The 27,161-nt window shown below is 41.5% G+C and overlaps 1 protein-coding gene across 2 annotated transcripts in view; it reads left to right on the forward strand.

Annotated features, from left to right (window-relative positions):
• Positions 1–310: 310 nt before the first annotated feature.
• The window catches only part of LOC127505261 (plakophilin-1), a 44,650-nt gene continuing 17,799 nt past the window's right edge, over positions 311–27,161 (forward strand). Inside the window, exons 1-6 of one of the 2 annotated variants that reach the window (XM_051880701.1) lie at positions 311–578; positions 3,203–3,318; positions 10,703–11,001; positions 12,648–12,792; positions 23,757–23,964; positions 24,210–24,378. In XM_051880701.1, the coding sequence (XP_051736661.1) occupies positions 401–578; positions 3,203–3,318; positions 10,703–11,001; positions 12,648–12,792; positions 23,757–23,964; positions 24,210–24,378 (1,115 nt within the window). In that variant the 5' untranslated portion in view covers positions 311–400. The remainder of the gene's footprint in view (positions 579–3,202; positions 3,319–10,702; positions 11,002–12,647; positions 12,793–23,756; positions 23,965–24,209; positions 24,379–27,161) is intronic. The other variant, XM_051880700.1, reaches the window with a different exon arrangement.

The following is a 27,161-nucleotide window of genomic DNA, read 5'->3' on the forward strand; positions in this document are numbered from 1 at the left end:
TGAGCACTCAAACAAACAGATCTGGAGCATGTGAACATTAACCGCATGTCACACTCTACAGAAAGAATATAACAGAAGTCTCTCTATAGTTTCCTCCCATCTCATTTAGTTTTTCAATCCACCCTTTATAAACCTAGACAGATAAGATGTGTGATGATTGTGTGTGAACTGAAATTGTCCAGTTTTAACAGGGTTACTAGGAAACGCCAGGTAATTGACAGGTTTAAAAAGCGAATGCGGACCTGTGATTGGCCCGCGGCGCGACACGTCCAGTGGGCGTGACCTAGGTGTGGTTCACTGCACAAACTATCAGTCAGTCTACGCAGCTGTGCAGTTCTGTTGTCGAATGACAACCTGTTAGGTTTGGCCGAAGGTGCGAGCAGAACCACTGAGAGCAGCGATGACTGCCGAACCGATTCGCTCTGCTCTGGGCTCCGTCTCGATGGATGACACCTCGCTGGTCCTGCCGTCCGACAAAAAACAGCGGACGGGAGAGCAGCGCGTGCTGGAGCAGGTTAAAAGCATTAAGAGAAGCAAATCGAAGATGGTTAAGAGTGACTCCATTCCGTCGCCAACAAGTAAGTGTGGGTTTATTTACACATGTATTATATAGAATGCCAATCAGACAACGTGAAACAAAGTAGGCTATATATATATATATATATATATATATATATATATATATATATATATATATATATTAGTAAGCTAATCTTAACGGTAACCTAACATTAAACTAACATTAATTAGTAAGCTAACCTCAACTTTTGGAAATAAGCAAAACTAAAAAAAAAAAAAAAAAGCCCATACAATAAACAAAATGTAATGAGTTGAGATTTTTTGCAGCATGAAAACATTTTTTCATAAGCAAGTTGAAGCAGGTCTTTGAGGCAAAGCTGCATTCATTTGTAATTAATATCACAAACACAAGAGTCCCTGACAGGGGTGTGTCTCAAAACCTTGAGATGGAAGCCTAGTACCTAGACCACATTTTTGGGCCTGATACCCATAGGCACATTTTGCCCAAAATGCTGCATGCCTCCTGAATACAATATGTCACACTGTAACATTAAATATTAAGTTCTAACAATTAGGAAAATTTACTGTGAAATCACGTCCAGGTCATTGTGTCATAACAAATTACTGTAAAAATAACCATATGACATATTGTTGGATAGTAGTGATTATAAATTCATGATTAATTTATGTACTATTTGACTGGAAGCAAGTATAAGCATAACATTCAGTCTACTGTATATGTGGCAATATTGTACATCATAGAGTAGAAAAAAATTATTTTCAATAAACAATTAGGACTCGTCTCACAATAATTTATTAAACATGTTTAATTGTGTATATTACCTTTGGGCATGCAACACTATAGTTATCTCTGTTGAATGTAATGTTGATGTAATGTTTTTGGACACTAAATTGCATGTCATTTACAATTACATGAAAATGTATTATAGTTTAGATTTATATTAAATGCACTTAGTCGAACTTAAGAGTGCTTTTTTGACCACTTAAATTCACCTTTAAATGTAATTACATAAGTACTTCTATTGAAATATGGTTAAAGTGTAGGCAACACTTTATTTTACAGTGTCATTGTTACACGTTACATGTATTTAATAACTAGAAATTATGCATGATTACATGCAATTAACCCTAAACCTATAGTAAGTACATACAGTTAATTATTATTACTCAGTACTTAAATGTATAATTACACTAATACTGACACCTTAAAATAAAGTGTAACCGTTGTATGTTATGTATTTAAATATAATTGTAATTACACATTTGTAATGATAAAGTTGCCGTTTAGTACATTTAAAATGTATTGTAATATCAAATAACACACTAGACTTAAAATTATAATCAAGTACTTATGCTTCGAAGTAAAACTTTTTATTTACAATTAAACATTTTTTAACAAGGGTTCACATATTAAAACTGCAACCACATAATTTATTCAAGCCACAGTGCATGCTGGGAACCTAAGCACCAGAGCATACTATACTCTGTGGACATTGTACTGTTACAGTTAATATGTAAATATACAAGAGAGGACTGTAACTCAGACAGCTATAGTTATTCTGTGAGGTCACGGTATACAGACACCAGTTAATTGTAGAAATGACTGAAAGCAACCATTAGCCAGAAATATACTGTAACTTCACATCATTTTCTGGGTGTTTGATGCCCAAAATGCTGTTTAAATAAATAGTCAGCTTACTATAGGTTTTGCGGCACAGACATAATATTGGGAACCAGCCAGTGTTTAGAAGTGACGCGCAGTCTAGCTCAGAAGTTTGCTGATTTGCATTCAGTTGCTTTTAATATCTCAAAGATTTTTGCTATTTTAATAAGAGAGTAATGTGTTTTGTTCAACACTGTTGCAGACTCTATTTTATTGTATTTTTGGTAACACTGTATTATCTTTCACTAACAAGTCATTTCTTGTGCACTTAAACATTAATATAAATGAAGTTTAATGACATTTCAACCTATTTGAATGCGGGTTGCTGACGAATACCATAAAATGAACCTTTTTTCATAAAGATTTTTGGATAAAATGCTATTAATATGGTAACACTTCACAATAAGGTTTCATTAGTTAACTACATTAGTTAACATGAACTAACAATGAAATATACTTCTAAAGCATTTATTAATCTTAGTCGATGTTAATTTCAACATTTACTAATGCATCATTAAAATTAAAAGTTGTATCTGTTAATATTATTGACTTAATGGTCCTGTTGTATTTTTGTTAACTAATGCAACCTTATTGTAAAGTGTTACCAATAATATTTAAGAGAACGTGTGCATTTTAAGTGCTGTATGTGTTCACCGCTTCTTTTATGTTTTCACATATATTTAATAGTCCTTTGCTGTTACTAAATAATTTTTCAAATTTACATATACTACTCAATTAATATGTAGTCATAAAACTGCATGTATAGTTATAAAAGAATTAGAAAGTTAGTTTAAAATAGCTTGAAAAAGTAGTGTTTGCTAATGATATTAATGAAATTTATAATAAAGGGTTATGTATATATTTAGAGAAATTTTGAAAATGAAACTCTAAAATTATAGTATATATGTGACACTTTTGAAATACATTTTTTGTATTAATGTTGTTCATGTTTAAATGTGTACATTCACGAAAGTTTCTGTGTTATAATTTGTTCTGTAGCTCCGGCGTCAGCGACAGAGTTCAGTGAGCCGAAATTCCAGTTCTCACCTACAAATCTGAACGGGACGCTCTTCAAATACAGCGGCTCCAGCATGATGACAACCCAGAGCAGAGTGGTAAAGACTTACACACTCTGTGTTCAGCAGCATGATTTACTGTAGATATACTGTACTGTTAGAAAGCAGTGATTTATGATGGTCTATTTAGAGTTTCATTGACAGGTCATATACGTTAGAGAGTTTGTGCATATTTTCACAACTGACAACTCTGCTCATCCATGTAGCCTTAGATTTACAAGTACTGTATACATGTCCAGGTTGCATTTACACTAAAGGCAAAGTGTACTTCAGTTTTTACACTACGCGAGGGTCAGCGTACAGTGCGTGTGACGCAGATTTCCTTACCGGAATAGTATGCACATACTGTACATGCACTGCCTGATTTTTGTAACTTTGTGTACTTTGTACACGCAAGTTGCATGTGCATTGAATTTGTTTTGCACTGATCAGTTGTTCCACAAGGTGGAACAGCAGAAAATGAAATGAAAGAGACAGAACAACAACAAAATACCAGAGACCGTAACAAGAACAGACGCTCGCGTTGACAAGCGCTTGTGGAGAACCGCAACTTTTTAATCAGTCATAAAATGGAACCACAAGGTCAAAAAATACTGCTATTAGGACTACTATCTGTGTGAAGACATCACCACAACATAGGGTTTACCAGAAACACACACACACACACAGACACACAGACGCACACACACACACACAGACGCATACACACACACACACACACACACACACACACACACACACACACACACACACACACACACACACACACAGAGGTGTTTGTTTTTGTGAATTGTGGGGACATTCCATAGGCGTAATGCTTTTTATACTGTACAAACTGTATTTTCTATCACCCTACACCTAAACCTACCCATCACAGAAAACTGCACATTTTTACTTTCTCAAAAAACTCATTCTGTATGATTTATAAGCCTTTTGAAAAATGGGGACATAGGGTAATGTCCTCATAAGTCACCCTCTCCTTGTAATACCTATATCTGTATACCTTGTATCCACCTTATTCCTGAGTAGCCTACTGCGTTTCGAATTATAGGTGGCACTTCCGGTTTGGGGAACTTCCATTTAAAAAGACTGAAATTAATCGTTTCGAATCATAAGGCTGCCCTACAAATACAGCGTATCCGTCAGTTTGACTGAATGAGCTGTCAATTTTTCTTTAATGTTTTATTTTCATACATCATGAGAATAACGTAAGGCTTGGTATAACAAGAATATCTATGCCAAGAGCTCTTTTCAGTCGCTGCTTTCTATCCTCGTGATTATTTTCTTTTGTCCCTTTGCATACCGCTGTAATAGTATGAAAAAGGACAACATATACTGCACATTTGTGGTTTGTTCCCCCGATATAATTTACGATATATCCCATTAATAATTCACTGGAATGCACAAAGAATCTCTCGTTTTTCTCCTCAAAGCCTCACGTCTCTTTCCAGGTTTGTTTTCACAGGCAAATACAATTTATTATCTGTAAAAATGATGGAAATCACTTTGAAATAGTATCACGCAATGCTGAAGTTCATGAACATTTTTATTAAGGCAACGTATATTACATAATACAGATATATCACTATATAGTTATATTTAACCCGTCCGTTATTGCTGTGGAAAGAATCGCGCTTTTTCATGGCCTGTTGAAAGTACCTTGTTGATGCTTTTACACTTTTAAATGTCCTTTTAATGTTCGTTGGTTGAAGGGTGAGTAGAATAATGTCATCTCATTGTATCCAGTTTTAAAAAAAACTTATTATTGCGTTCATAGAGCGAGCCTTTCACTGACTGTTTACAGCTCAACGGAAGTTACACCCATAATTGGCACAAAGCGTCATGGGGCGTAGGAATAAGGTGGATACCATGTACTATCTATGTCATTATACAAATTTGTGTCCTGATATGTCACAAAAACACACACACACAGACGCACGCACACATACAGAGACACACAGACGCATACACAAAGACACACAGACGCATGCACACACACACACACACACACACACACACACACACACACACACATAGAGACAGACACACATGCACACACACAGACAAACGCATACAGACGCACGCACACACACACACACACACACACACACGTATACAGACACACATTCACACATATACAGACACGCATACAGACGCGCACACACACACACACACACAAACACGTATACAGACACACAGTCACACATACACAGACACGCATACAGACGCACGCACACACATGCACCATTGTAATCATTCTGTTGTGGAAAAAGATTAAAAATAATATATTTTTTTAATTTTAAACTTCATTAACTAAATTAATTGTGTTTGGACCAATATATTACAGTAATGACAATGAAAAAAAAAGATTCACAATGACGAATTACAAACTCAAAAGTGAAACATCCGGATATTACAGTAATGAGAATAAGATTTTTTGCATTATAGTAAAGATATTTTGTTTCATTGATTGCACGTCGTTTAAAATAGTTTCACTCTGGAAAAAAAAAAAAAAAACTTTTTCATATTTTATTCATGCAAATATAATTTTGTATATGATTTCTTTTAATTTTAGGCTATAATATGGCACAAGCATGATTAAATTACATTTGTGATATTCACACTTTTAGCACCGCCGTTCATTTTCAGTAGGTAATTAGCGCACAAAGTTTATGGATTAGCACACTTAGAACTCAGCAGTCTCCTGCATTGTTAATTTGAAATAGTTTATTAAAATAATAAGGCTGGTGGAGTAGTTTTGTTCCCTGTGTGTGTACTCTTAAACCAAGAGTATTTTGTTTATGCTAAAACATTACGGTGTAATGATGTGCTCTGTCGCTCTGTGCTCGGCGTTTGTTCTGTAGACATTGCCCTTGGACAGGAGGGTGGTTACTGTGTTTTATTACACTTCACTGTTCTGCACTGAACGGCAACTTCTAATAAGAGATGAAAGTATATGTTCATTATTGCAAGATATAAAATAAAATCTACAGCTGGGCCATTTATTATGACTTACATAGCATTTTGTAGTTTAACTTAGATCAGACCCGCTTTTGTTTCTTATCAGATAATAGCGGTAGGAATGGCGTCAGATTTTCCAGATTAAGGGGCCGTTTATATGCAGCTTCTAATTTGTTTTGGCCCTTAGTTTTGGCAGCCTGAAAATACAAACTTTTAAAAACAAGTTTCAAGTTGAAAACAATATCTTTATTGTCTCTGTGTACAGTACAAAAATGCAAATTTGTGAAATATGCATGCATATTAAGTGTTCAGGCTATAGGCGCATAGTGTTTCTTTACAATGTGACATCGCCGTCTACTGGACTGACAGCAGAATACAGCATTTTTAGTTAAAAATACAAAGGAATAACTTTTCAGTTTTTATTACTTGTTTGTTGTTGTGTAAACGTACCCTAAGATTCCCACATATTGAATGCATTTGTATTGAAACATGAAAGCATAAAGAGGTTTAGTCTTTGAAAGCCATCTCAGATGCAAAAGTTTGTTGTGAAATGGATTTGTGCATTCATGATAAATGTGTCATTACCCTTTATAAACTTTCATTTTGAAACTTTCATTTTGTCATTACCCTTTATAAACTTTCATTGGAGACCTTTCCCAATCTTGCTGCCCTCTCTCTCTCCCACCTTGCTTCTTGTCCACTCTATACTATCCTATCATAATGAAAGCAAAAATTGGCAAAAAAAAAAAAAAAAAAAACCCTCAATGTGGCAGCAATTTGCTACATTTCTACATAATACCATACTGAAATATATTCTAGTGGTCAACCGATATATCAGCAAGGCCGACATATTGGCCGATATTTGGCTTTTATATATATATATATATATATATATATCAAGGGTGATATAGGGTGATATATATATATCGCCATGGGCCGATAAGTTTTTCTGTTTGGCTGATGTGTTGGAAGCGGGACATTTATTTTGACGGCGCTGAGAACATTGGCTCTGAGCTGAGCATACAGAGCTCCCATTATCTGGCTTCATTAGTTATGGTTTCTGTTTAACAGTTTTGTCTAATACATTACTAGATAGAACTGTTAAACAGAGAAAGTAAACTTTATACAAGAAAGTATTATAGCATTTTCTTTTATATTATTAGTAACAGAAAGCAAACACTATAATACTTTTTCATTTACCGTCAACATTCAGCAAATATGCATTTATATAATTTAAACAAAACTTAGACATTTAATTTTACAGACCTTGCAGACTTAGTTGAATCCAGCTGTCAGATATTCTGAAGTGCACATTTGTAGCCTGCATGAACGCGTTACTCTGTGCGTGACAGTCAATACGTGTTGAATTCAATGCTGAGAGTTCAGCTTCACTGGAGATACATGATTGACAAACTTGAAACCCTTGATTTTAAACTATGTTGCACTATATTCAGTTGCCCACTATGCCATATTCAAGTAATTTTTACTTTGTGCTGTATATGTAAAATTAGCGTTACCTTGTCTCTATTTAAAAAAAAAATATGATACCCAGTGTTGTTAGTTGTTTGTTAGTGTTTTTAGGTCATTGTTTTATGAGTGACAAAGTGTGTTTGTTGGTTGAATAACTTTGCTAGTGTTCTGGAAGAATGACTTGATTTGAGACATGTATGAGGTGTTTTGGTAGTTTTAGTGCATTTTGAATGTGAAATTAACTGCTGTGCCAAGATGAATGTTGGTTAGGAAGAACTGTGTGAAGAGGTTTGAAAAAGTGACCAAAGTATTGAAAAATGTGTCCTAGCAGTTGTAAAAAAAAAAAAAAAAACTGTATTCAGAATTTGTTCATATTCCAGTTATATATGCATCATGTGAACATTTTATTGTGATTACTCTAAGCCAGTTAAGCTAATATTCAGATTTCTAGATATTCAAATAAGATAACTGGCATAAACCTACAGTATATTAACCTGAATTATTTGTCATGCGAACTCTACATTAAGCTAAATTGCACTTTTCTGTGCTTTTGTCTGTGTCATTGAGACAAATTATTCAGTTAAATTGCTTTGCAGAATAACCGAAACAATGTAATTAATTGTTTAGATCTTTAATAGTATAAATCTTTATGGAACAATGATGTTCATGCAAACAAGGTAACTGAAGAGCAATTATTGTGCCCTTTATATTTCATCTAGATCTAGAGTATATTAGAGGTTTTGTTTTGTTCTGTCCTGTTGTTTAATTTTTGAAAAAACTATTTCCAGAATGTTGATACTACAAATCAACAGATCATAAATTTGAGGGTTAAAGTTAATGATTTACAACAAAGTTTCTCTGTAGCTGAGGGATGTTAATTGCCAGTTTCCAAAGAAACACAATATGCCAGGGATATGATACAGTACATTGTGTGTATGGTTATATGACCAGTAAATTATTGATTTTATATTACCTAAATCAAACAAAGCCAGTTGTGTGACTCCAGGGAAGAGTTCTGGCATAGTAATACCTTGTCAATGTCACATAAATTGGAGTAATTTCATTAAAATTCAGTACACAGAAGTAAAGGGTACACATACACATTTGGATAGACACTGAAACATAAAATATAACTTATTGATGGCATGTGAAACATAAGCCCTTTTAATGCATGTATAACTTAGGACATACAGTATACTCAACCCTAACCATAACTTCAGCTAGTTAAAGACCACTCTTGCTGCCGCATTCTGGATCAGTTGCAGAGGTTTGACAGTACATGCTGGAAGGCCTGCCAAGAGGGCTTTACAATAGTCCAGTATGGATAAAACAAGAGCTTGAACAAGTAGTTGTGTAGCATGCTCTGATAAAAAAGGCCTTCTTCCTAATGTTGTATAAGGCAAATCTGTAGGAGTGCACAGTTTTAGCAATGTGGTCTGTGAAGTTTAGCTGATCGTCAATCACAACTCCAAGGTTCCTGGCTATCCTGGAAGGAGTTATGGTTGTTGAACCTAGCTGAATGGAGAAGTTGTGATGAAGTGTTGGGTTGGCTGAGACCACAAGCAGTTTTGTCTTTGCAAGGTTGAGTTGAAGGTGGTGGTCCTTCATCCTGTGAGCAGCTACCGTCAGATCATCTGGCTGGAATGAGAAGTAGAGTTGTGTGTCATTAGCATAGCAGTGATAGGAAAATCCATGTTTCTGAATGACAGATCCTAGTGGTGACATGTAGATGGATAAGAGAAGTGGTCCAAGCACCGAGCCCTGAGGCACTCCAGTAGCTAGATTTAGATCCCTAAAGGACCTACCTGAGAGGTTAGACTTGAACCATTGGTGTGCGTTTCCTGAGATGCCCTTCATCATGAGGGTTGACAGGAGGATTTGGTGTTTAACTGTGTCAAAAGCAGCAGACAGATCCAGCAAGATGAGGACAGATGATTTGGAACCGAGAGCAGGGTAGTTGAGTGGCCGCTTTTGAAGCAGACTGGTTGTTGTCCTGGAGGTTGTTCTATGTGAGAAATGTAGAGATTTGGTTGAACCTAACTTGCTCAAGTGTCTTAGCAATGAATGGAAGAAGGGATACCGGTCTATAGTTTTCTAAAAGTGCTGGATTTAGAGTGTTTTTTTTTTTTAAGCAGTGGGGTTATTCGAGTCTGCTTGAATGCTGTGGGAAAGGTACAGGTGCAGTGTAAATATCCGTATAAATTTCTAAAAGTCTAGTGTGACCGTGGCTTAACGCAGCTGTCACACTGTATTTAAGTACAGCATAACCCTAACACATTACATACATGTTATCAGGAGACTCACAATAAAATTGCTTAGCAATGCACATTTTACATGGAGCAATACTCCACCCAAAAAAATAAATAATTTTTTTTTTTATTTTTTTTTATTTGTATTTTTGTACTGAATAATTCATGTGATTGCTTAAAATGACCTATTTTATATTAAGATGTCTTTAACTACTGTGTACTAACATTTAAATTAATCATAATCATACAATGCACTTATTGTGTACATACATGTCATTACAGTGCACTTATATTTAAAAATTACTGGCATATAATAACAGCTGTAATTCATTTCAGTAAATTACATCTATAGTTACACTGTTAACCTTCCCCTTACACCTTAACCCACCAATAAACCTACCCATACCACCAAACCTGTCCCTAACCTTATCCGTATCCACCTCAAAAGCAGTGTTTTGCAGTACATCAACACAATAAATGCATTGTACGTAATTGTTTTCTGATGCAAGTACATAGTAGTTAAAGACACCTAATACAAAGTGTGACCAAAAAAACAAAAAACAAACTTAACATTTCTGTTTAAAATATTTGGTTGTAGAAACTAAGTGACGAGTCATAATTTTCTGATTGATCTAAAGTTAATATAAATATTGATAATAAATATTACTTTGTTTCTTATTCCTAATTTTTCTTAATCCATTAGCACTTTATTCATTATTTTTTTATTTTTTTTATTTGCCCAGTCTGGTCGCAGCTTATCTGTGCACAACACGGTGAGAAGACAGTCCCAGAACAGCCAGTGGGACTCTCAGATGAACTGGAATGTGCAGTCTCAATCCAATGGGATGAAGTCCAGTGGCAGCGACCCAGCCTTGAGTAAGACAGGTGCCGCAAATACCCAGAAGACCAAGGAGATGTCATCTACCGTGCGATATAACCGCGCAACTGCACGATCTATGAAGCTGGATAATAGCACAATGATCAACGCCAGCCGATCACAGACCGTGAAGAAAATCACCAAGAGCAAATCAGAAGCTTCGGGGTGAGTGTGTAGGAAATGTCTTTCGGCAAAAAACATCTGCGTCCCGATTGAGTTTATTTGTGCTATGTTCTAAAAGTACTATGAAAAAAACATTAGATGCTTGATAGAAACATTTAGTAAAAGATGTTTTAGTAACACTTTACTTAAAGCCTTTATGTATAATGCATTATATTCATAATGGACGTTATAATTCATTATATCTTATAATAAATAAATATTAACCAAAGTTAAAATGAATTATAATATTCACAGATTCTTTGTTACATCTGAAATTGGTTGTTTGTCGTGTTTTAATGCATTATACTTTCTAAAGGTGTATTATAATGTTTTATAACTGTGGTTACAATTATTCATGAGACCATACAATCCATTATAAGGTGCATTAAAAGGCACAATTTATGCATTAAAAGTTCTTTTAAAATGCATTATATATAAAATCTTTAAAGGGTTAGTTCACCCAAAAATGAAAATTCTGTCATTAATTACTCACCCTCATGTCGTTCTACACCCGTAAGACCTTCGTTCATCTTCAGAACACAAGATATTGTTGATAAAATCTGATGGCTCAGTGAGGCCTGCATCGCCAGCAATAACACTCCCTTTTTCAATGCCCAGAAAGCTACTAAAAACATATTTAAATCAGTTCATGTGACTAGAATAATATTTGTGTGCCAAAAATAACAAAATAGCAACTATTCAACAATATCTAATGATGGGCGATTTCAAAACACTGCTTCATGAAGCTTCGAAGCTTAACGAATCATTTGTTTCGAATCAGTGGTTCGGAGCGTGTATCAAACTGCCAGAGTCACTATTTAAGTCTCAAAACACTTATGACGTAACAAAGCCTTGTTTACTGAAATCATGGGATTTTGGCGCTCTGAACCACTGATTCGAAACAAATGATTCGTAATGCTTTGAATCTCCATGAAGCAGTGTTTTGAAATCGTCCATCACTAGATATTGTTGAATAAAGTCGCTATTTTGTTATTTTTGGCACACAAAAAGTATTCTCATCGCTTTATAATATTAAGGTTGAACCACTGTAGTCACATGAACTGTTTATGTTTTTAGTAGCTTTATGGGCATTGAAAAACTGAGTGTTATTGCTGGTGATGCAGGCCTCACTAAGCCATCGGATTTTATCAAAAATATCTTAATTTGTGTTCCAAAGATGAACGAAGGTCTTACAGGTGTGGAATGACATGAGGGTGAGTAATTAATGACAGAATTTTCATTTTTGGGTGAACTAACCCTTTAAGAAAAGTGTTACCAATGTTTTTTTTGTGTGTTTTGTTTAATGTGCCAATATGAAATGTCAGTTTTGATTTCTAAACATTCATTTTGCAGATATTGTAATAATCCTGTGAGATATTTATATGATCAAGGTGTCAACAACCTTCCTGCAAACTGTAGTACTAGGCTCTGTAAAGTGAGAATCTTATCTCGCATCCTCTGTATGCTAGTGTGAGCCTAAAATAACTTTTAGCAAATGTACATATTTAAATTTTACAGTTTTTTACAGTCTTTTAGAGAAAGAGAGAAAAAATTAATTTGTCAAAAAAAAAAAAAAAGGTTTGTCATAGTTTTGTCAAAACATTTTAACTTCAATTGTGTCTCTTACATATTTCAAAAACATGGTTCAGTGCAAATGGTGCCACAGGAGCAATACCTGACATCACTCTGCAGGAAGCAGTGGAGTATCTGACTCACTCGGATGTGAGCTATCAGCTGTGTGGAGCTTCATTCATACAGCATCAAACCTTCAAAGAAGACACAGCCAAACAAGAGGTCAGGAAACTGCCTCTTGTGTCTCATGTCTAATTTTAGTCAGAATTAAATAATTGGTTAATTTATCTGGTTGATTTATCTAAATATCTGTCTGTCTCTGTCTGTCTGTCTGTCTGTCTATCTATCTATCGAGTGAGGAGTGAGTGAGCAAGCGAGCGAGCCATCCACCACAACATTTTAGGCAGGAAGTGAACAGTCCGTTTTTGAAATTCATGTGTTGGAAGCAGGAAATTTGTGCAAGTGAAAACTTTGAGAAGGGCCAAATAATGATGACTAGATGACTCGGTCAGAGCATCTCCAAAATGGCAAGTCTTGTGGGGTTTTCCCGGTAAGCAGTGGTTAGTACTTACCAAAAGTGGCGCATGGAAGAACAACCAGTGAACTGGTGTCAGGGTCATGGGTGCCGAAGGCTCATTGATGCAAGTGGGGAGTGAAGGCTAGCCCGTCTGTTACAATCACACAGAAGAGCTACTGTAACTCAAATGGCCAAAAACTTAATGCTTCCCATGATAGAAAGGTGTCAGAGCAAACAGTGTATCGCAGTTTGATGCGTATAGGGCTGCATAGCCACAGAAAGCTCAGAGTGCCCATGATGACACCTGTCCTCTGCCGAAAGTGCCTACAGTGGGCAGGTGAGTGTTAAAACTGAACCATGGAGCAATAGAATAAGGTTGCCTAAGGTACGCACAATAATGTCAAAATGGCCGTGGTGTGGAGCATTCACGTAAACATAGTCAGTTATGTCTTAAATTAACGTAAACAATTGGGTGAAAACCGGATGTGTGTCAGTATATTGGATCCATGCATTCGGTCTTAAAGGGACAGCAGCCTAATAAACTGCTGTCTCATTAATGTTAATCAAACAACAAAACACAAAGAGAAAACCACTCACTGCTCTTGACTGAATCACCTGTAAACCGTAAAAGTACACCTGCACTATGCTGACAATGACTCAATTACCCGTAAGTTTTCCGACCTGTGACATGCCAGCACCCAAACCCCCACCAAATAGCTCTTCAAAATACACCAAATGCAGCACAGCTTGATAAAGGCCTGTTTGTATATCAGAGAGATAATGATATATTTGCATGCTGGAGTACACAAATACAGTCACATGTATCTTTAATAAGGATCAGTTCATATTTAATTCATACAGTGAAAACTATGCTGTGTTTTAGTTATACACTTGATTATTCAATTTCTGTAGTATTTGTTAAATACAGGTGTATCTTAATAAATTAGAATATCATGAAAAAGTTATTTTTTTCTGTAATTTAATTCAAAAAGTAAAACTTAAATATATTCTAGATTTATTAGACATAAAGTAAAATATTTCCAGACTTTTTTATTTTCATTTTGATGATTACAGCTTGCTGCTCATCAAAATCAAAAAATCAGTATCTCAAATTATTAGAATATTTAATTTCAAGGTTTATTAAATTACCATTCTCAGGGTATAAATACTGGGTTTAGGTCAGTAATCCCAACAGCAGTCATGGGGAAGTCTGCTGACTTGACAGTTGTCCAGAAGACGATCATCAAGACCCTCTACAATGAGGGTAAGCCACAGAGGGTCATTGCTGAAAGAGCTGGCTGTTCGCAGAGTGCTGTGCCAAAGCATATTCATGGAAAGTTGAATGGAAGGAAAAAGTGTGGTAGGAAAAGGTGTACAAGTGAAAGGAATGACCGCAGGCTTGAGAAGATTGTCAGGCGAAGCCGATTTAAGAACTTAGGAGAGCTTCAAAAGGAGTGGACTGAAGCTGGAGTCAGTCCATCAAGAGCCACCGCACACAGACGTCTTCAGGAAATGGGCTACAACTGTCACATTCCACGTACCAAGCCACTTCTGAACCAAAGACAACGTCAGAAGCGTCTTACCTGGTCTAAGGAGAAAAAGAACTGGACTGTTGCTCAGTGGTCCAAAGTCCTCTTTTCAGATGAAAGTAAATTTTGCATTTCATTTGGAAATCAAGGTCCCAGAGTCTGGAGGAAGAGTGGAGAGGCACAGAAACCATGTTGCTTGAAGTCCAGTGTGAAATTTCCACAGTCAGTGATGATTTGGGCTGCCATGTCATCTGCTGGTGTTGGTCCACTGTGTTTTCTGAAGTCCACAGTCAACGCAGCCATCTACCAGGGAATTTTAGAGCACTTCATGCTTCCTTCTGCTGACAGGCTTTATGGAGATGCTGATTCATTTTCCAGCAGGACTTGGCACCTGCCCACACTGCCAAAGGTACCAAAAGCTGGTTCAAAGACCATGGTGTTACTGTGCTTGACTGGCCATCAAACTCACCAGACCTGAACCCCATAGAGAATCTATGGGGTATTGTCAAGAGGAAGATGAGAGACACCAGACCCAACAATGCAGATGACCTGAAGGCCACTATCAAAGCAACCTGGGCTTCCATTACACCTGAGCAGTGCCACAGCCTGATTGCCTCCATGCCACGCCGCATTGATGCAGTAATTCATGCAAAAGGAGGCCCAACCAAGTATTGAGTGCATAGAAATGAACATACTTTTCAGAAGCCTGACATTTCTGTTTAAAATATCCTTTTTATTATTGATCTTATGAAGTATTCTATTTTTTTGAGATCGTGAATTGGTGGCTTTTTGTTAAATGTGAGCCAAAATCATCACAATTAAAAGAACCAAAGACTTAAAGTACTTCAGTTTGTGTGCATTGAATTTATTTAATACACGAGTTTCACAATTTGAGTTGAATTACTGAAATAAATGAACTTTTCCACGACATTCTAATTTATTGAGATGCACCTATACATGCTACCAAATAAACCTACTTTACCTGAAACATGTAAAGTTTATTAGTATTCAATCTCACGATGGTGTGAGGACCCTATTTTTAATTGCTCGGTCAATTATTTTTCTTCTCCGAAATGAATCGCATTTTTGAGGCCCTAAACGTGCTTGAAAACTCATGAAACTTTGCATACGTGTCAGAAGTGGTAAAAATTTACATCTGATATGGGTTTCAGAATTAGGTGTGGCAAAATGGCTTGATAGCGCCACCTACAAATTTCAATTAAGCGCTCTTCGCGCTACGTTTCACGTACAGGTATGAAATTCGGTAGACACATGGAACAGCCCAATACCTACAGAAAAAGTCCCTGGGTGCAAAATCTGTAAACCCAACAGAAAGTGAGATATTTTGAATTTTCTCTGCAAAATTTTTGCAGTTTTTGCCATTTCCAGACGTACTTTAACAAGCTCCTCCTAGAGCTTTAATCAGATCAACATCATATTTGGTCAGTCTAATCTAAAAGCCTTTGCGACGTTAAATTGCAAAGATCTTGAGTTTTCGCTGAAGGGCGTGTCCGTGGCGGCCTGACAAAGTCTGATGTTTCGCCATGAAACAGGAAGTTGTTGTAACTCGGGCATACAATGTCCGATCTTCCCCAATCTTCACATGTCTTATTAGGGTGTACTCACACTAGGCACGGTTGCCTTGAACCGAGCCCGAGCGCGATTGTCCCCCCTCCCCACTCCCCCGCTGGCCTGCACTCACACTTGCACTTAACGTTCCAGGCCAAAGCACGCTTGCGTCATGTACGATGTAACTTTTTGAATGGAAGGAAACATGAAGAAATGCACTTTCGCTAAGATACTGCCTAATATATAGGCTATTTATAATTTATGCCGCGCAGTGATTTTGAATAGCACGTATCAGAGGATTATTACGAAAGCAGCTGATGTTAATGGAGGAATTTGCAGCTTTACTCGCAAACTACAATTCTTGATCATCAATAAGGTAAGAATCAGACCCGTTATAAACCCAAATACACTCAAATTAATTACATAAATTGAGTGTACTATCAAAGCAGTAATAAAGATGTTTGCTGTCATAATGATGACAGTAGCGCACACAAAAGTAGTAACTGTTCCGTGCTCTGGCACAGTTAACGCTCACACTGCATGTGAACCACACTCGAGCCCCACCGAACCGCGCTCTGGCCCACCTCTTCCAAGCAGGCCAGGGCCGACTAAACGAACCACGCCCGGGCACGGTTTGGAGCGATCACACTTGTCAAACGAACCGGGCTTTGGGGGTCAAACACGCTCGGGCACGGTTCAGAGCGCCTAGTGTGAGTACACCCTTAGAGTCCTGGCCTGAAGACATCTACATGCCAATATTCAGTTACAGTCATAGCGCCACCTGCGGGCAACAGGAAATGACATTACTGTGATTAACTGTGATTAACTCCTCATTGAGATTTAACCAGATCAACATCATATTTGGTCAGTCTAATCTTAAGGCCTTAGCGATGTTAAATTGCGAAGATCTTGAGTTTTCATTGAAGGGCGTGTCCGTGGCGGCCCGACAAATTCTGATGTTTCGCCATGAAAGAGGAAGCTGTTGTAAGTCAGGCATACAATGTCCAACCTGCCCCAAATTTCACATGTTTGATAAGAGTCCTGGCCTAAAGACATCTACATGCAAATCAGTTATAGTAATAGCGCCACCCACTGGCAACAGGAAATGGCATGCTTTACACTGTAATTCACTCCCAGAAACACATTTTAATATGCCACAAAGTACCAAACATGCTAGAAACACGTTAAATCATGCAACACTTGGCTAAGTGCTAATGTATGCGATTAACGCCACAAAACAAGAAGTTGTTGTAACTCAGGCATACAATGTCCAATCTGCCCAACACTTCACATGTTTGAGAAGAGTCCTGCCCTGAACACATCTACATGACAATATTCAGTTATAATAATAGCGCCACCCACTGGCAACAGGAAGTGACGTGTTTAACAGTGTGATGCACTTCTAGCAACATACTAAAATATGCAATTGAGTGCTAAACATGCATCTAAAACATGCTAGCAACACGTAGCTGAGTGCTAAAGCATGCTGTTATCATCATGAAACAAGAAGTTGTGGTAACTCAAGTCCAATCTGCCGCAAACTTCACTTGTTTGATAAGTGCCCTGGCCTGAAGACATCTACATGCCAAAATTTAGTTATAGTCATATCTCCACCAGCTGGTAGCAATAAGTGTGGCAAATACAAATGACTGATATAGTCCTTCTATATTTATATATTTCCTATATCTATATTTATATATTTCCTAAAGCCACCGGGTGGTGGTGGCACGGATGCGAGGGCCCTTTCATCGCTGGCAGCTTTAATTTAATTTGTATCTTTGCTCTGTTGTATTTTTCCTACTGTGTGTAATTAGCTTCTTTGTTCTTATTTTTAATACCAAAAATAAAATAAAAATAGCTATATTGTGATAAAAATTCTCATACTGTGAAATAAGATTTTGGTTGTATCGATCACCCCTACGTACCGCCTACCTACAGGTTGTTGCAGACCAGGTACACCCCTTCATGGAAATGGTGTTCCCTTATGTCAATGGCCTCTTGCCTACAGGATAATGCACCCTGCCACACTGCAAAAATTGTTCAGTAAAGAGTTGTTTTGGTAGCACGAGAAAGAACGTCTCGGGTTACTGGTGTAACCCTTGTTCCCTGAGTAAGGGAACGAGACGCTACGTCGAATGACGTGATGGGAAGCCTCTGCGTGATTGCGTCGTGAAGCACTTCTGTATCCAACCAATGATGAGACGAGACGTCAGAGGCGGGTGACGTCACGGACCAGGAAACTATAAAGCATACCCAGAACAAAGAACGCTAGCTTCTGAATTATGGCTGAAGCAAGACGCTCCCAGGTACGCTGGGGGTACGGCAACGTGACGTAGCGTCTCGTTCCCTTACTCAGGGAACAAGGGTTACACCAGTAACCCGAGACGTTCCCTTTCGTGGGAACTATCGACGCTACGTCGAATGACGTGATGGGAACGCTGTCCCAACTACGCCGTATCACCGAGTGCCTGTCTGCGATCTTGTGGACAGAACCGAGGAACCCGGAGTAGCGCTCATGTCTAGGTTGTAAAACCTGATGAATGTGTGCTGGGACGACCAACCAGCTGCATCACATATATCATTCAATGATACTCCTGACATTAATGCCTTGGAGGCCGCCATACCCCTGGTGGAGTGAGCACGGACATCTAGAGGACATGGCTGTCCGGCCGTTTCATAGGCAAGTGAGATGGCCTCGACCACCCACTTACTCATCCTCTGCTTAGATGCTGGGCCCCCTTTCTTAGGGGACCCATAACATACGAACAGCTGGTCTGTTTTTCGCCACAGGGCAGCTCTGTGGACATATGTATCTAAGGCCCTGACGGGGCAAAGCAGATTGCGTTTCTCCTGATCCGGATCTACAAAAGGAGGAGGACAAAAAGCCTGGAGCACAATAGGACCTGGGACGTTGGTGGGGACCTTTGGCACGTAGCCAGGTCTAGTGTGTAGGAAAGCCTTAACCATACCAGGCGCAAATTCCAGACACGAAGGAGCAACTGACAGTGCTTGTAAATCTCCTATTCTTTTAAGAGACGAGATTGCCAGAAGAAATATCGTTTTTAGAGTGAGGAATTTCCCTGACACCTTTTCTAGTGGTTCGAAGGGAGCCTCAGCTAGCCCCTCTAGCACTATAGCCAAGTCCCAGGCTGGAGTTCTTGTGCGCACTGCAGGCCTCAGCCTCAGCGTGCCACGGAGGAAGCGTATGACAAGAGGGTCTCGACCCACCGAGCAACCCCCTACCGGAGCATGATAAGCCGAGATAGCTGCTACGTAAACCTTCAATGTTGAAGTAGATAATCCTTCCGAGAATTTTTCTTGAAGGAACTGAAGCACAAGGCTAACAGATGACTGGACAGGGTCCGTATTTCGTTGGCTACACCAAGTAGAAAACAACTTCCATTTATATGCATATAGCTTCCTTGTGGAGGGAGCTCTGGAGTGAAGGATGGTCTCCACAACCTCGGTTGGGAGACCAGCCTCTATGAGCCTTGCCCCCTCAGAGGCCAGGCCCACAGTTTCCATAGTTCTGGGCGGGGATGGAGTATTGTGCCGCCCGCCTGAGACAGGAGATCCTGCCTGAGAGGAAGCTCCAATGGAGAGCCGTCTAACAGGGACATTAGGTCCGCAAACCATATCCTGGTCGGCCAGTACGGAGCCACCAGTATTAGGCTGACCCCTTCCTGGCGTACTTTTTCCAGAACTCGGCCACGTCTGTAGCATAGCGTCCAGCCCCAGAGGTGCTGGGTACGTTAGGGAGTACCACAGTGGGCACTGGGTTGACTCTCCCGAAGCAAATAGGTCTACTTCCGCTTGACCAAATCTTTTCCAGATGAGCTCCACCACCTCGGTGTGGAGTCTCCATTCCCCGGGCGTCGGCGCCTGCCTCGACAGGGCGTCCGCTCCCACATTTTGATGCCCTGGAATATATGCTGCTTTCAATGAGAGGAGCTTTCCCTGGGCCCACAGGAGGATCCGACGGGCCAAGTTGCAAAGTCGGCGAGACCGCAGACCCCCCTGATGGTTGATATATGAGACCACCGTCGTGTTGTCCGTGCGGACCAACACGTGATGGTCCCTCAGGTCTGGGAGGAAGTGTTTCAATGCAAGAAATACCGCCATCATCTCCAGCCGATTTATGTGCCAGGAGAGCTGATGGTCCTCCCATAAACCCTGAGCCGAGCGACCACTCATGATCGCCCCCCAGCCCGTGAGGGAAGCATCCGTCGTAAGCATTACACGACGACGAGAAGTCCCCAACACGGGTCCCTGGGACAGGAACCAAGGCTTTTTCCACATGACCAGAGCACGAAGGCATCGCCGCGTGACTTTGATCATGCGAAAAGGATTTCCCCTCGGAGAAAACCCCCTGGTCCTGAGCCACCACTGTAAGGGCCTCATGTGCAGAAGGCCAAAAGTTACCACGTTGGACGCAGCTGCCATAAGACCCAACAGTCTCTGAAACTGTTTTACAGTGAGTGACTGGCCTAACTTCACCCCTTTCACGGCCCCGAGAATGGAACTCACACGAGCAGGGGATAGATATGCCTGCATCGTGGTAGAGTCCCACACTACCCCTAAGTAGTTGGTAATTTGATTCGGGACCAGCACACTTTTCTTGGCGTTGAGCCTCAGCCCAAGCTTCTTCATGTGCGACAGAACAACATCTCGATGTTGAACTGCCAATCGTTCTGTTTGAGCTAATATCAACCAATCGTCGATATAGTTCAGCACGCGGATGCCCTGGAGTCTCAACGGAGCCAGAGCTGCATCCACGCACTTCGTGAACGTGCGGGGTGATAAAGATAGGCCGAAGGGAAGAACCTTGTATTGGTAAGCTTCGCCCCCGAAAGCAAACCTGAGGAACTTCCTGTGATGAGGATGGATGGATACATGAAAGTATGCGTCTTTCAGGTCTATCGCCACAAACCAGTCCTCGGACCTGATCTGTGGGATAATCTGTTTGAGTGTAAGCATTTTGAACTTTAACTTTTGTACAGATCGATTTAGCACACGTAAATCTATGATCGGACGTAATCCTCCATCCTTCTTTGGAACAATGAAGTAGCGGCTGTAAAACCCTGACAGCTTGCTTGGAGGAGGAGGAACCCTTTCTATAGCTCCTTTTTGCAAGAGTGTCATAACCTCTTGTTCCATAATCAGAGACTGCTCTGGGGTCACCACTGTTGGAAGAACCCCGTTGAACCCGGGCGGCCGAGAGCCAAACTGTATTTTGTAACCCTGTTCTACAATGAGCAGCACCCATTTCGAAATGTTCGGGAGACGTTTCCATTCTTCCATAAATTCTACTAAGGGAACCAGTCTCTCGAGACTGGCCTCTGATGTTTTTTGAGCACTTGGCTCGTTGGTCTGACACGGCGCACCGGCAGACAAACGAATCAAGTGATGACCGACCCTCCTTGGAGGATCGGTGGAGGCCGCTGCGCCCTGACGCACACTGGGTGGCAGGGTTGGCAGAACGGCCCCCTGAGGGCGCCGAAGGGGAACAGGTACCAGATTTTTTAATACCCGAACCTCTCCGGGAGGGGCTGCCCTCGTAAGTCCCGGACAGCTGGCGTCAGGACTTCTTTTTTGAAGCCTTCCGGGAAATAATGACGGTCCTCAGATCCGCCCTACCCCCGGAAGACTTCGCCTGTGCTGGCCGCCCCGGTCCCCAAGCTCTCTGCGGGGGAGCACGGGTGGCCACACTGGCCTTCTGTTGCGCTCTGTGCGCCGAGGAGCCGGCTATCGGCTGAGGCTGCTCCCGCTCAGCAGCCCCAGGGGGATGAATACGGCGGGGAAGGAATCTCTGGAAGGCCGCTGATTGTTTACGTGTCTCCTGGAACCTATCGACGACAGATGACACTGCGTCGCCGAATAGGCCCACAGGAGACAGCGGCGCATCCATGAGGATGTTCTTATCTTTCTCCTTTATATCTGACAAATTGAGCCATAAGTGCCTCTCTGTGGCCACCAAGGCTGCCATAGAGCGGCCAATTGATTTGGCCGTCTCCTTGGTGGCCCGGAGAGCTAGATCTGTCGCCCTCCTGAGCTCCTGTATGGTCTCAAATGTCGCTTCCCCGCTTTCATCTATTTCACCCAGCAGATCAGCCTGGTAAGCTTGCAGAATGGACATTGTATGAAGGCAAGCTGCAGCCTGACCTGCTGCCGAATAAGCCTTGCCCACCAAGCCCGATGTTGTCTTTAATGGCTTAGTGGGCAATGTCGGGGTCTTAAGGGACGATGCAGACTCGGGCGAGAGATAGCTCGCAAGCGTCTCTTCGACCCGAGGCATCGCCCCATAGCCGTGGTGTTTCAGCCCCACGATGTTACTATATGTGGATGTTTGGGGGCTGAACACACGATATTGCACAGGTCTATTCCACGACCTCGACACCTCGGTGTGGAGGTCGGGAAAGAACGGCAGACCCCGACGCTGGGGTAGTGACCGTGCGGGGAGAAAGCGCTCATCAAGCTTGCTTTTTGGTTTCGTTTCGCTTCTCTCCGCGGGCCAGTCTATTTTTAGCTTATCGACTGCCCTGGTTACTACCTCCAGCAGCTCCTCATAAGCTGGAGACGAGGATGGCGGGTCCTCATCTCCAGCCTCGACGCTCACCACGTCAACCTCCTCAGAGGAAGATATGTTAAGCGTCGGTGTCTCCCTCCGGGGGGAAGAAACCGCAGCGCGTGCTTCCACCGCCAAAGGAGAGACACTGGGTCTGGCAGGTAAGGGGAGAGATAAGGCAGAGCCCGTCTCTCCCCCCTCTACCAGATCCATTTGTGATCCCCACGAATGCAGCCTCCGCTGTGCCTCAGCAGCAGCGGGACCAGATCCGCGGGGAACACTCGCCGCGGCACCCTCCTCAAAGAGCGCGCGGCGTGATCTTAATACTCTGAGAGTGAGCCGCTCGCAGTGTACACAGACAGCCCCCTCGAGAGCTGCCTGTGCATGCTCGACTCCCAGGCAAACAACACACATCTCGTGTGTGTCCCCACCCGAGATGAATCGCGTGCAGGGAGGCACACACTTGATGAACTGCTGCTTATTCATTTTTTCCGCCATTATATATATATATATATATCGTGTCTTGTGAGTGCTTTTGAAACTCTTGTCCTCAGACGAAGAGATCACTGTGAGCAGAAAAACGGGACAGACAACACTAAATAAGACACACAAGATACAGAGAGCGCTTGCTGAAGACAACAGAAGCTAGCGTTCTTTGTTCTGGGTATGCTTTATAGTTTCCTGGTCCGTGACGTCACCCGCCTCTGACGTCTCGTCTCATCATTGGTTGGATACAGAAGTGCTTCACGACGCAATCACGCAGAGGCTTCCCATCACGTCATTCGACGTAGCGTCGATAGTTCCCACGAAAGGGAACTACATGATATTAGGCAGGCGGTTTTAATGTTGTGGCTGATCAGTGTATATCTGTCTGTCTATCCGTCCATCTTTCCGTCTTAAATATACTTATGAATTTATATAATGATATTTAAATAATGCACTAATAAATTATAAAAAGTGATTTTAGATAATTTAAATAACAAGTGTTGTTTGGTATCACTAAAAGGTTTGGCGGATAGGAGGGATTCCTGCTCTTGTACAGTTGCTGAAAAGTGACAATTCACAGCTGCAACAGACAGCCGCCGCTGCACTGCGCAACGTGGTTTTTAAAGAAAATGAAATCAAACTTGAGGTGGAAAGTTGTGAAGGACTAGAAGCCATTCTGACCTTACTCAGAAACACCAATGTAACAGAAACCCAGAAACAACTTACTGGTAAGACGTGCCACTCTCACTCGACTCTTTCCTGTGCTTCAACATTTTAATGTGTCGTGTGTCATTTGTTGTTGTATGACCTCATCATATTGTATGTAAACGGTGTCCTTTATTGTAAAAATTAAAGAAAGTGATGTTAGTTTGTTTTTTGATATTAATGTGTTTATCAAAAGCTATTTAGAAAGAAAATACAATGTGTATAGTATACAAAGTATACAGTATACTTTGATGTCGGATCTGTTCAGGTCTGTTGTGGAATCTGTCCTCGGCTGATGCGCTGAAGCCAGAGCTGATCAGGAATGCCCTGCCCATGCTTACAGAAAGCATTGTGGTGCCATTCAACTTTTGGACTGACAGCAACACCAACAAACACATTGATCCTGAGGTCTTCTACAACACCACTGGCTGTTTAAGGTGAGAGTTGCTCTGTTTGAGTCCTCTAGAGAAACTGACTGTTGAGTCCAAGAGCATGTGATATCTGAACGGATGATGAAAAGAATAATATTTTAAGTGTTTTAAAGTGCCCTTATTATGCTATTTTAAAGGTTTCTAATTTTGTTTTAAAGGTCTCCTACAATAGGTTTATATGCATACAAGCTCAAAAAAGTATATTTTCTCATAATATACATTCCAGCGTGATCTCTTTTTTCACAGTGTCTAAAACAGTTCGATAAACGATTCAGTCTCTCTAAACCCCTCCTTTCTGCAAACCTGCTCTGCTCTGATTGGTCAGATGACCTAATCTGTTATGATTGTTCTACTCTGCTCTGATTGGTCAGATGGCCCAGTCTGTTGTGGTTGGTCTACTCTGCTCTGATTGGTCAGATGGCTCAGTCTGTTGTGATTGGTCTACTCTGCTCTGATTGGTCAGATGGCCCAGTCTGTTGTGATTGGTCTACTCTGCTCTGATTGGTCAGATGGCCCAGTCTGTTGTGATTGGTCTACTTTGCTCTAATTGGTCAGATGGCCCAGTCTGTTGTGATTGGTCTACTCTGATCTGATCGGTCAAATGGTCCAGTCTGTTGTGATTGGCCTACTCTGCTGTGATTGGTCAGATGGCCCGGTCTGTTGTGATTGATCTACTCTGTTCTGATTGGTCAGATGGCCCAGTCTGTTGTAATTGGTCTACTCTGTTCTGATTGGTCAGATGGCTCAGTCTGCTGTGATTGGTCTACCGCTTACAGCATGTGTCGGAAACAAAATGCCTATTACCATATCTGAATTTCAGCTCCGGATCTTCCTCAGCAATTGATAGACAGTGATACGAACAGTACTGATGGCATTGGTTTTACCTTACTTATTCGTGCACGAGTGCTTTGGAAGTGCATGTAAAGAGGATTTGCTTCCGCAGTGCAGAAAACATGTCAACAACATGAGCGTCTAGGTTACTAATGTAACCCCCGTTCCCTGAAGGAGGGAATGGAGACATTACGTCGATACTGACGTAATGGGGTCTCGCCTGGGAGCCCAGTCACCTTCAAGTGGTACAAATGAGCCAACAAACCGAGTAACACCCACCCAGCACATATGGGTATAAATAGGACCGGCATACTCACTTCATTCATATTTTGCTGAGGAGCTGAGAAAGGGATCCTGGCCATTCAGCGTTGGTTCAGGGCTATGGCAAGGGGACGTAACGTAACTGGTTACAATAGTAACCTAGACTTTCCCATTCAGTCAGTCACGTTCGATGTTACGTTGATACTGATGTAATGGGGTCACTATGGAAAATGGGGGATGGGGATGGTCGAAGCTGCTGTTCCTACCCCAGAGAAGAATGCTTCGAAACCCAAAAAAACCTTTTCAGCCATGACCAAAACGCTAGGGAAGTCCAAATGGAGGGAAACGGTACGGAGACCACACCCTGCCCGAAGGGAGGTAATGTGTGGAAGTACACATATGGACTGACCCGTGGGGCAGTACTACAGATCTCTGAGGTAGGTCCTACCTAACCAGGGAGGAAGGCTACTGGCACAGAGACAGGGCTGAGCAGAGTCGCCCAGGGAAAGACACCGGTTTACCATCAGGGAAACTGTACCGTGGACACTACACATATGGGATTACCCGCAGGGTAATGACCTCCAAAGCAGACAAAGAGCTGCTCTGAGCTTCTGAAGCTCTTTGTGTAGTCCACGTAATCATACAGAGCACAAACAGAACTCAGCTTCCTCCAGGGACAGTGCTTGCAAGTTCACCACCTGGTCCTAAAAGGGAGAAGTGGGAACTTTGGGAACGTATCCAAGCCAGGGACTCAGGATGATGTGAGACAAGGCGACCCGAATTCTAGGGATGATTCACTGACCGAAAATACTTGCAGGCCCCCCACCCTCTTGAAGGAAGCGAGCATGGTCAGGAGCGCTGTCTTCAAAGACAGCTTTTTAAGCTCAACTGACTCAAGCTGTTGAAACCGGCACAGGGCAAGGAGTACTGTTAGCAACTCGAGGCAATTGATATGCCACTGCAGTCAGAGTCCTGTCCAGGAGCCCAAGGCAGCATGCCCATTGCATACGGCACCCCAGCTGGTGGTGGAGGCATCTGTCATGACAACATGCCTGGACACTTGTTCTAAGGGCACTCTGGCCCATAGAAAGGCAACCACGGGTTGAATGTCGGCGACAGCTCGGTGTGATGGCCACACGGAGTGTGCCATGGCACCATGCTCATCTCGGGACTCATCTGTATAGCCAGTGCTCAAGCAGTCTCATATGCATTAATCCAAGCGGCTTAACCACGGCCGTGGATGCCATATGCCAGGAGCCTCTGAAACTGTTTCAGTGGAACCGCTGTTTTCCGCCTGAACGTATTCAGGCAGTTCAGCACCAACTGTGTGTGCTCGATGGTGAGACGCGCCATCACTCTGACCGAGTCCATCTCCATACAGAGAAAAGAGGTGCTCTGCACAGAGGAGAGCTTGCTCTTTTCCCAGTTGACCCGAAGCCCCAGATGGGTGAGGTGCCTGAGCACCAGGTCCCTGTGTTCGCATGACTGATCTCGAGAGTGAGCCAGAAGGGGTCAGTCGCCAAGATAGTTCAAGATGCAAATGTCCACCGCCCTGAGCGGGTAAGGGCAGCCTCCGTGACTTTGGTAAGACGTGGGGAAACAGGGACAGCCTAAATAGGGGAGGACCTTGTACTGTTATGCTCAACCCTCAAAGCAGAGCGTAAGAACTGTCTGTGTCGAGGTAAATGAGAGTACGT

The sequence above is a fragment of the Ctenopharyngodon idella genome, chromosome 22 (assembly GCF_019924925.1).
Source record: "Ctenopharyngodon idella isolate HZGC_01 chromosome 22, HZGC01, whole genome shotgun sequence".
NCBI classification, from domain to species: Eukaryota; Metazoa; Chordata; class Actinopteri; order Cypriniformes; family Xenocyprididae; genus Ctenopharyngodon; species Ctenopharyngodon idella.